General features: G+C 44.0%; 1 protein-coding gene across 1 annotated transcript in view; it reads left to right on the top strand.

Moving 5' to 3' along the window:
- The first annotated feature begins 1,298 nt into the window (after positions 1-1,298).
- SFPQ (splicing factor proline and glutamine rich) overlaps positions 1,299-10,544 on the top strand; it is a 26,551-nt gene continuing 17,305 nt past the window's right edge. Inside the window, exons 1-2 of the mRNA XM_025208063.1 lie at positions 1,299-1,493; positions 2,536-2,541. Coding sequence (XP_025063848.1) covers positions 1,299-1,493; positions 2,536-2,541 — 201 coding nt within the window. The remainder of the gene's footprint in view (positions 1,494-2,535; positions 2,542-10,544) is intronic.

Here is a 10,544-nt window from a genome sequence, read left to right as displayed (position 1 = left end):
ATAATTTTGGAACCAAGAGTTCTAGATTTTTGCATTTCTTTTTGTCTCAGTCCAACACAGCTACCACATACATCCATGAAATGCTCATAAACTCTTATAATGGACCGCTAAATTACCATAGATAAATAGTTCTACCCTTGCACCTTAGATTAGAAATGCAGGGAATAATTTTGTCTGGGTCAGAAGTTCCACTGATCCCCTTTGAGGCTCAGTGGTTTCCCCATTTCATCCAGCCTCATGGGCTAGCCCCTGCCTCTGCCCACCCTTGGTCCTATAAGCAGTCCTGGTCAAGTCAGTGATCAAGAGTGGCTATGGCACTGGGGCTGGAGCAGAGGGCACTGGGCAGGGAGGAGAAGGAGGTGGAAAAGTGGGGGAGGGAAATGGCATGGTAGAATAAAGTCTTCTGTGACCAGTTCTTTGCTTGTATGATGTCCCCATTTTGAAGCTATATTCTTGCACCTATAACACATCAATAGCCAGCTCTTTCTCCTGTGTAAGTCACCTTTGTGATGGTTTGAATTTTCACTGTGAGCTTGGATCTCCTTCCACTGGAATCAGCAGCCAAGCTTCCAATGACTTTGGGGGAAGCAGTATTTGGTCCAGAGAAATTAAAAGTGAAGAAGCCTCTTCCCCAAGTCACAGGGTCCAGTCCTCAACAGAACGTATAATCCAGTCACTGCAAGGCACCTGCAGCCATCTTCCCTGCAAATCTAGTATTTTCTTTACTCTTTTCCTTAGTGTCTGGGACTGGTTGTGATCTAATTGACCTCGGCAGGAATCGGAACTGACTCCATTAAATTCCAGCAGCGTAAAGCCAGAGTCAATGCAAAGGGAATGAGGCCCCCTGATCTTTGTCTTTGCTTTGTTGTCACTGCAGTCCCCTAACTGATTCTGCATAGCTTTCTTACTCATCTGAGTTAACAGTGCCCCGCAGGCATGTTTGTTATGGCATACAGGAAAAGCCACTGGAGAGCAGATTTAATCAGTCCTAAGGCAAGGAGAGAGGAGTGGAGGAGGGGAAGAACTCTGATTATCAAGTAACTCAGGGAAGTTGCTGAGAGCTTTGCAGGGAAATCTGAGCAACCTCCAGAGTAAAATTTAGCCACCCTTCCTGCTCCCATCTCTTATCCTTATGTACCAGATGTTGCCATGTGGGATTCTCCCCACCTCCACACTCATTATCTTAGTTCTTGAAAGTTATGAATTGGTATTGGAGAAACAGGGCTTGAGCCCTGGAATAATCTTCTTCGGCAATCCATCCCAGTTGAGGATTGTCTTCCATGATTGTTTCATAGAAGATGCCTGTGTGTGACTTCTTTATTGTGGAGGAGCTGCTGCATGTCAGCTTCCACCTGACTCTTGATGCAATGGGACCTCAATTCAATGGCAAGGAGACCAAGACAACTGGGGATTTCGTGCTGCAGCTTTCATCCGCCTGCACAGCTGTTGAGATTCTAACATCTTCCACCTGCACTGCCATTGAGGACTCGCAGGCCCATGGCTGGGAGCTGTGCAGGCTTATTATAGTGGCAACCTGTACTCACCATGTCATAGCGCTGTCAAAGGATCTATGTGGCTTTTCAGGAGGGAAAGCATTGCCATCTGCTGTCCCCACCACATCCTGGTGGTACTGCTGCTTGGTCTGTGACTGCTTATTCATCAGCCCTCCCCCTGCTTATTTCACAGCTAATCTTCCCTGAAGGTCATTCCACTATCCGCCACCTGTGGACATAACTTCATAGATTGTGAGGCTGGAAGAGACCTCAAAGATCATCGCGTCCAGCCCCCTGCACCAAGCAGGAAAGACAACTGGGGTCAGGTGACCCCAACGAGATGACTGTCCAGTCTCCTCTTGAAGATTTCCAGGGTAGGCAATTGTACCACCTCTGGAGGGAGCTTATTCTACAGTCTGGACACCCTAGTTGGGATCTAGTTTTTCCTAATGTTAAGCCTGAAACAGTCTTCCAGGAGTTTCTGACCATTACTCCTAGTTTTCCCCAAGGGTGCCCTGATGAACAGTTGCTCACCGGCTACATGCTTGGTAGCAATACAGCTGTGCCCCACAGTGGTATAATATGGATAAACACTGGGTGAACTTCCCCCCCTACAGCCTTGAACTACAGCACTCTTAACTTTCCCAGGCTTGCCTTACACCCCAAGCTCTGCCATAGTGCACCTCAGTCCTGACCATCCCTCCATTATAATCTGCTGAGATCAATTTTTCAAAGGTCAGCTCTCTCTGTTCATCCATTCCTGCCTCTCATGGTCTGATTTTCTAAAGATCTGTGCAGTCACAGCTCCTTTGACTTTCACAGGTTGGTGTAGAATTGCTCCTTGGTTTCCCCAGCAGCATCAAGAGTTGGGACATATGCACCAATGACAGTGGCTTATTGTCCCCCTGCCAGTTTAAGATGAAAAATCTTGAGGCACTCATTAATTTTGATAGGGAACTTGTTGAGTTGGCTTTTGAGTTCATCCTTGATGGAAAAACGAACTCCGTGAAGCTGGCATTCTTTTTCCTGTTTATCCTTCCAGAAGAAGGTATAGCCAGCCGTCTCCTTGTTCGTTGAGCTGCTCATATCCTGCTCGCTGGGTCTCGCTCAGTGCAACGACACCAGCATTGTGTCACCTGAGTGTCTTGAGCCATAATTGTGGTGCGGTGCTCTGGGCCTTCACTGTCAGGCTTGTCCATGATGGTCCTGATGTTCCAAGTCCTGAAGCTGATTGTTTGTCTTTGATAATTTCGACTGCAGTAAGGTAATCCCACTGGATGCAGTTATTCAGTCAGGAAAAAGGTAGCCAGACTATGTTTAGGTACCTTTTCTAGATCCCTCCCTATATGGGGTGACCAGAGCAGAACCTGAAGAGGGCTGCTCAGTTGCAGTGACAGCTGCTGAATCATACTCCTGGCTCCAGGCGCTAGATGACCTTGTTGTAATTGCCGCCTTTGTGCCAGTTCATGACTAAGAGCCTCCAGACCTTACAATTCTGCTCCCGTTGTCACTAGCTGGTCTGGAGGCTCTTAGTCATGAACTGTTTCCATGGAAGACACTTGTCCATGATTTCTTTTATTGTGGAGAAAATGCTGCACATCAGCCTCTATATGCTTCTTGACAGAATGGGACCTTGATCCAATGGCAAGGAGGCCCAAGACATTGGAGATCTCGTTCTGCTGCAGCCTTTGTCCACCTTTGCAGCTGTTGCGATTCTAACATCTTCCACTTGCTTGGCCACTGAGGACTTGTAGAGTACCAGTATGCTGATGATGCTGTAGTGTGTGCTTACTTGGAAACAGACCTTCAGACATCTCTACTGAGGCATACAAGAAAATGGGACTGATGCTTTAACATTCAGAAGACTAAGTCCTCTATCAACAAGCTCTTAATGAGGAGGCCCCAGCTCCAGTAATTCAGATACATGGTGAGACTCTGAAGAACGCTGAGTATTTACTGTACCTTGGAAGCCATCTCTTGCAGAAGGCTTATATCGATGGAGAAATCCAACTTCACCTCAGATGTGCGAGTTCAGTCTTCAAACACGTGCGGAAATGGGTGTTTGAAGATCATGACATCAGATCTAAAACCATGTTCATTGTTTATCAAGCAGTCGTGATCCCCACCTTACTGTACAGAGCTGAGATGTGGACAAGGTACAGGAGACACCTCAAGTCACTGGAGAAGTACCATCAGTGCTGCCTCTGGAAGATCCTTCAAATCCAGTGGGTGAACAGATGCACCTACGTTAGTGTCCTTTCACAAGCAAACACCACGAGCATCGAGGTGATGATCATCGGACATCAACTTTGCTGGGCCGGCTACATCACCTGGATGTCTGACTCCAAACTCTCCAAGCAAGTTGTATTCCCCCAGCTCAGTCAAGGTGTACGCTCAAAAGGAAGGCAGAGAAACCACTTCAAAGACATCCTCAAGGCCAACTTAAAAAAATGCAACATTGGTATCAACTCGTGGGAGACCATGGCCCAGGATAGCCTGAATGGAGGGAGTCTTCTGCAAGAATCTCAGTACTTTAAAATGATGACAACAGGAGATGGAAAAACGGGAGCAGCAGAAACAGTGTGTCGCAGACCAAATCAAAAACCCAGAACCACCTGCCCCATGCAGAAACATGTGCCTGAGCTGCAACAGAGTCTGTTGATCCTGGATAGGCCTTGTCAGCCACATTCAGACCTACAGATAAGACAATCATGGAAAACAATCAACCTTGACTCTGAGGGATTCCTGATGACTTTCATAGGAGCTGTGACTATATCCATGAGACTATCCTTCACTCATATTGCTAAAGCCCTGACACAGGATATTAACTCTCATGGGTACACTGATCCTATCCCCTCTTGCCATAGAGTTAATAATTTAGCCATTCTGTATTTGCCAGGGGCCATAATGTGCCTTGCCTAGTACACCCCCCCATGTATCTTAAGTAGGGGACCTGTGTAGAGAGAGAGAGAGAGAGAGAGTAGCTGAATTCATGCACCCGCAGATCTTTCCTCCCATAAACTAAAAACAGTAGTATATAAAGACAAACTAGCCTTCTTCATAGCAGAGTATATTTATTTCAATAGTAGGAACAAAGCATTTAGATAAAAAGCATTTTAATCCACATGCATGTCTTCTCACATGAATGTAATATTTGTGTTTCAGCTTGGTTGTCCTTAAACAACTTTCTCTCCCTCTGCCTCCTCCCTGTGTCCTAAGTGCTCCTTTAAAAACCTGTTACAGTTCTTTTGATCTCTAGTTGTGGGCCTCTTCCTGTTCTAATTCAAACCAATTTTGTAGGGTAGCTGGATTGGAGGAAAAATCTTCAAAGGTAATAATTCCCACATTGCCTCTTAACAAACCTCAAGTATTCACAAAATAGTTTTTTATCTTGAGCAGTGGTTTTCAACCTGTGGTCTGTGGACCCCTGGGGGCCCACATACTGTGTCTAAGGGGTCTGTGAAAGATGACTATGATCAATCAAAAACATGTGAATACCCACACTTACAAATCAAAAGCGTGTGCACCTCCATTTGAAATGTCCAAAGCAGCACCTCCATTCAAATTTGTTTTAGGGTTCTGCAAAAGAAAAAAGGTTGAAAACCACTGATCTTGAGTCATCTGTTCTCCTTCCTGCTGGTTTTTCCCAACAATCCCTATTAAATTTACCTAGTGTGTTCATACAAGAAACATCCCAATAACTAACTCAGTGTATGAGAGACATCCATTATTACAAAACAGTTTCAGATTCAAACTGCCTGGAGGAGTTTCTAATTTCAGGCACCAGTTTCTCTACAGTGGGACGCATGCTAAGTTCTGAATGATCTCTCACATTTTTCCATGTGTGCGTGTGTGTGTGGTTTTGCAGTAAACTGCCTAGTGTGAACATTTACAGAATCAGGCAATTGTTAATTGAGGTCATTTATATTTAAATTCCTAACAGCTGTGGGAGTGCCTTTTTGATTTCATGCTCAGCACACATGTTCACAATGTACTTGTCACATTGGTAGATGTTTAGTCATATCCTGCTCTCTCCCAGATCTGTGTAACTGCAAAATTACTCCATGGACTTTGGTTAAGCTATTCTAGATATGTAAATGTCTAACGGAGAGAGCAGAAAATCAGCTGTAGGTCTGGTGCAAATTGCCTCTGAGGAGTTCTTGAGGCTGGAATGGAATTCCTTCAAGTTATTGGCCCACGTGCTCTTTTCCCTGATGCTCTAAAGACAAAGGCATTTGCTTAACTTTAAGAATGTGCATAGGTCTTTGAAGGGGGGAGACCAGTGCCAAGAGAATGGGGAAGTAGGCTGGGCAGAAGGGGAAAAAAGGGATTTTTTTCCTGTTGCTGGTAGTCAGCATGTTCCTGAAACAGGAGCGTTCACAAGCTGTAGCATTTTCATGCAAGCTAGTGTATTTGAAAATGCTATTAGTAATCTTCCTCTTGTATTTATTCTTTCTAATACTATGCAAAGCACTGGTATTGTCAGTACCCTAAATGGTGCCCATTGCAGCATCCTAAACATTGCCAAATGCATAGAAAAAACAGCGGGTCAAATTAACACGTGGTGTCATTCCAATACGTTCAGTGAAATGACATCAGGGACGAATGTAGACTATTCCACTTATACAGTAATGTTGCGATGGGTGTAAATGCTTTTTTTCCCCCTCAACACTTTTATAAATTTGCTGCTAGGACTTCATGACAAGGCTTCGCATACAATTACTTAGCCACCTTCTCATTTGGGCTAGCTCTTTGTTCCTCCTTGTCTGTGCTTGTGTGTTAAGCTTAGAGTTAGACACGAAGATCACTTTAAAGGTGGGCATACATATGCAAATCACTGCTTCTGTGCAATATAAAAATTACCAGAGACTGTTACTGTTCAGTCCTTTTTTTTGGTTTATTTGGAAAAATAAGTGGAATCCTTTTCCTGCATCAATAAAGATGACCGGAAAAAGGAAAGCGCTTTCCAGTTTCGTACCTCTATGGGAAAAGAAAGAGGCCAGCCAGGCAGCACAAAAAGAAACCAACATATTCATGCTCCACGAACTTCTGTGCACCTTCAATGAGTGATTCTTAACTTGGGTGCCATGATACCCTTGGGTACCTTGAGATCCTTTTAAGGGTGCTAAAAAGGTGCTGTACAATAGTCGTACTATTGGGCATTTTTACACATGCACTGGGAGTGTGTGTGGGTGGGTGCTTTAATTAGAGCAGCTCTGAGAGCAGCTCTATTTAAAGCGCGCACAGAATCTCGTGTATTAGCTTCCCCACACTTCATAGTGACAGTGGAGGTGCTTTATCTAAAACTTATCAAATGCTGATATGTGAGATGCGGAGGCTGGCTGGAGTGCGGTAATTACTACACTCTGGCGGACTCGATTAATCGAGTCTGCTGCAACACAGTGTAATTACAGCGCGTCAGAGCAGCCTCCGGGCTTGTGTACAGGCACCTATTATGTGTGCAAACACCTGCACATGACTCACAGGATAAACTCAGATTTCAAATAGGAATCCATAGTCTGAAAAACATTCTGTCCTGTTGTGGTTTCTCTGTGTTCTTTGCAAGAGAAGAATTGCTTTATTTTTCTGTAGTCAAAAAACAATTGAAAGCTAAGAGCTGGCATTTTCCAGGAGGTGCCTTATGTCTAATGAGGTGCGTCTCAAGCCTATGGAGGTTGAGAACCACTGCCCAAGATCTATGAGGCTGGCATATCTGGCCTTTAGCAACTCCCCGTACCCCTCTTTGCACTTGTGTGCTAATTCCCTGAAACCCCCAAAGTGCGTGGTGTTTTATGTTCTCCTCTGCAGCTTTCTTCTGGGTAGTTCTGCAAGGGGGGAAATACGTACCCATGCTTGGCTTAGTGGTAGTATAAAATGTTGTAGACATGATGGTCCAGAAATTATGCAAGAGGCAAGGATTTCTTAGGGTGTTATCTTTTCTTGGACTAATTAAACTTTACATTTGCAAGCTTGTCTAACTCTATCCCAACTACATGGTCGGTCCAATAAGAGATATCATCCTAAGAAATCCCTACTTCCTGATAACATTTACCAAGGCAGTTTGGTGCCTCCACTTTTTCCAAATTATTAACTTAAGCCCCTTCCTCTTTTATTTATTAATTGATTTCCTTTCTTTCTATTTGCACATTTCCTTTCTATTTACAAAGCCCATTTTCCCCAGTATACTAATGTTAGCTCATTTAGGGGTTTCTGCTGCTCTTATCTCTGCTCCCAGGAACCCAAATAGATCCTGAGATTTCTTGTTTCATTATCTTCTCCTTTTCTGATTCCCATTCATTCTGATGTTAACCTCAACATCTCCTTTCAAAGCCCCACCAGCTGATTCATCCTTTTTGTATTTTTATTTTAAAGGAGCTGTAGTCTGTTGTGCCTTAATCAGGATGTCTTAGAGTTTGTTTTTCACATGGGTGGTATTGAATGCTTCTTTGCCTTGCATCTTCCTAAAATTAACATTCTCAAAATCTTGTGCCCTCGTGTGACAGCATTCTGTCAATCCGTTCTTTGTGATGCTCTGGTGCAGATGGTCATTAGTCCCACCTTCCCTATCATTCTTCTCTTCCAGGTTCATTCCTCTTTATCAACATCCTATACATCTCCAATGAATTCTTCTCTACTTAGAATATCCACTTTCTGGAATACATAGATGTCCCTTAAACAACTCAGGGACCTCCTTGATGATGCCCACCTGACTGTCTTTGTTACCCAATGGATATCTTGATTCTTTACATCCTTCATGAGCAGGGTTTCCTGCCGCAAATACCACCTTGAGAGTAGATCCAAGGAACTTTTCAGTGTAACTAGCCTTCTGTCGTGGGGGGTCCATAAGAGACACTCACCATTGCTTTTCATTCTTTGTATTTTTATCAAGGATTGTTGAAAAAGAATGGCTTCCTCAACTGCAGATCATTACTTGTTATATATACTGATTGTTCTCCGCTATCTACTGGCGGGAAATAACCCAATGAAACGAAGAGGACAATGTTAGCTGTTTGCATTTTGTTTAGACTTGAGTCAAAATTTTCTTTCCCCAGTAATGCAAGCTCTGAGACACCTAGTGGTGGAAATGTTTACTGCTCTCAGCAAGGGCTTCTCTCATTTCAGAAGAGTATCCATTTTAAAACGTAATTCTGGATTTCATTCTGCTACCGGCAGAGGGAGTTGAAGCATTCAACCTTTCGTATTTATCTTACTTTGCAAATGGTTAGAACTGTAAGAAAGTTGTCTTTCAACAAATTTGAAACAATGCTAAAGCTCATTTTATACACAAATCCAATCTCCACCTTGGCATATCGAAGGATTTGCAAACGTCTTTTGAACAAACAAAGGGCTGCTTTAGAATCGCACAGGTGAAGGTTACAGTTGCAATGTGAAATCAAGCAAAGCATGCAGTTTTGATTGGGTTTCGCTTTGGGTTGGAGATGTCATCAAATCTGAAACTGAATCTGAAACAGTAAGGAGCCGTTGAAACCTGCCTGGGATGAAATCCTGCAAACTAAAACCCTAAAAACGTCATATGACTCAGATAACAGCTAGCGAAACAAGTCTCCAGTATGGCTTAATTGAAGTCAGTAAGACTATATATTCAACATACACTTGGGGCCCATTGTCTGTATTACTCTATGGAAAGTTGTGTAATTCATCTAAATGTCCCAATTTAATGTTGCCTGTTTACTATTCTTGTGGGGCCCCCCAGTTATAACTTTTGAGCCCCAAATCCACATTTTCTACTAGCGTGATGACAAAGGTTTCCGAGTGCATCAATTTTCAGGCTATTAAAATCTGACAATACGATCAAACTATTACCTGAGTTTAGGGTTAAAGCACAAATTTACTTAATGTTCACATGTAATATAAAAGGTTTGTTAATTGTCTTTATCTCTTAACTGGGAAGTTTTCACTTGTGATACGTGGATTAGGCTACATCAAAGAACAGTACAGGTACTCTTCACTTAACGTCATCCTGGTTAATGTTTTGTTATTACGTTGCTGATCTGATCTATTAGGGAACGCTCATTTAAAGTTGTGCAATATTTATTATATAACGTTGGACCACCACCTGCTAATAGGTAACTACTGTGACGTATGGGGATCAGGTACCGTTTTGACAGAGACATCTTCAACCTGTGCAGGCTCTGAGTGAGCTCCAAAGTCCAGACAGCCACGCTTCGCGACTTCCTCTTCGCTGATGACTGTGCATTACGCGCAGACTCACAGGCTGACATGCAATGATCCATGGACCCACTCTTGTCAGCCTGTGACAACCTCGGAGTCACTATTAACACGAAGATGACTGAAGTGATGTTTCAACCTGCACCTGGAACAACACCCCAGGAACCACACATCTCAGTTAAAGGCCAACAAGTGTCAATGGTCGACAAGTTTGCCTGTCTAGGCAGCACGCTCTCCCGTGCTGTCCACATTGATGACTAACTCAATGCAGATTAGCGAAAGCTAGGATGGCCTTTGGCAGACTCCATACGTCACAGTCTGGGACCGCAGAGGCTTCAGAATGTCGACAAAACTGAAGGTTTACAAAGCCATCATCCTTCCGACCCTCCTTTATGCCTGCGAAACCTGGACCATTTACCAGTGTCATGCCGAGAAACTAAACCACTTCCACTTGTGCTGCCTGCGAAAGATACTAAAGATCAAGTGGCAGGACAAGATTCGGGACACCGAGGTGCTCAGAAGGTCAACTCTCCCCAGTATTCACACCCTGCTGAAACTGGCACAGCTAAGATGGGCCGGCCACTAGGCCTGTGTGAAGTGGCTAGTATTCGCTTCAGATTCAGATTCAGCTGATTCGGGGGACAGTGATTTGATTCGGTGATTCGAAACACTGTCCCAATTCGATTCGGCCAACTCTGATTCAGAGATTCGGCAGCAGCCGAATCTCTAAATCAGCCAGGCCCATCCCCTGCCTCTTTCCTAGCCCGGCAATGGCTGACCCAGCTCCCAGTACTTGTTAAAAAAAAATAAATCCCTGACTCACTGGGTGCCGCTGAGCAGGGGGTGATCCCCACCACCCCT

Source organism: Alligator sinensis, unplaced genomic scaffold, assembly GCF_000455745.1.
Source record: "Alligator sinensis unplaced genomic scaffold, ASM45574v1 scaffold547_1, whole genome shotgun sequence".
Classification (NCBI taxonomy): domain Eukaryota; kingdom Metazoa; phylum Chordata; order Crocodylia; family Alligatoridae; genus Alligator; species Alligator sinensis.
The sequence above is the reverse complement of the archived record's forward strand: the minus strand, read 5'-3'. Positions and strand labels throughout refer to the sequence as shown.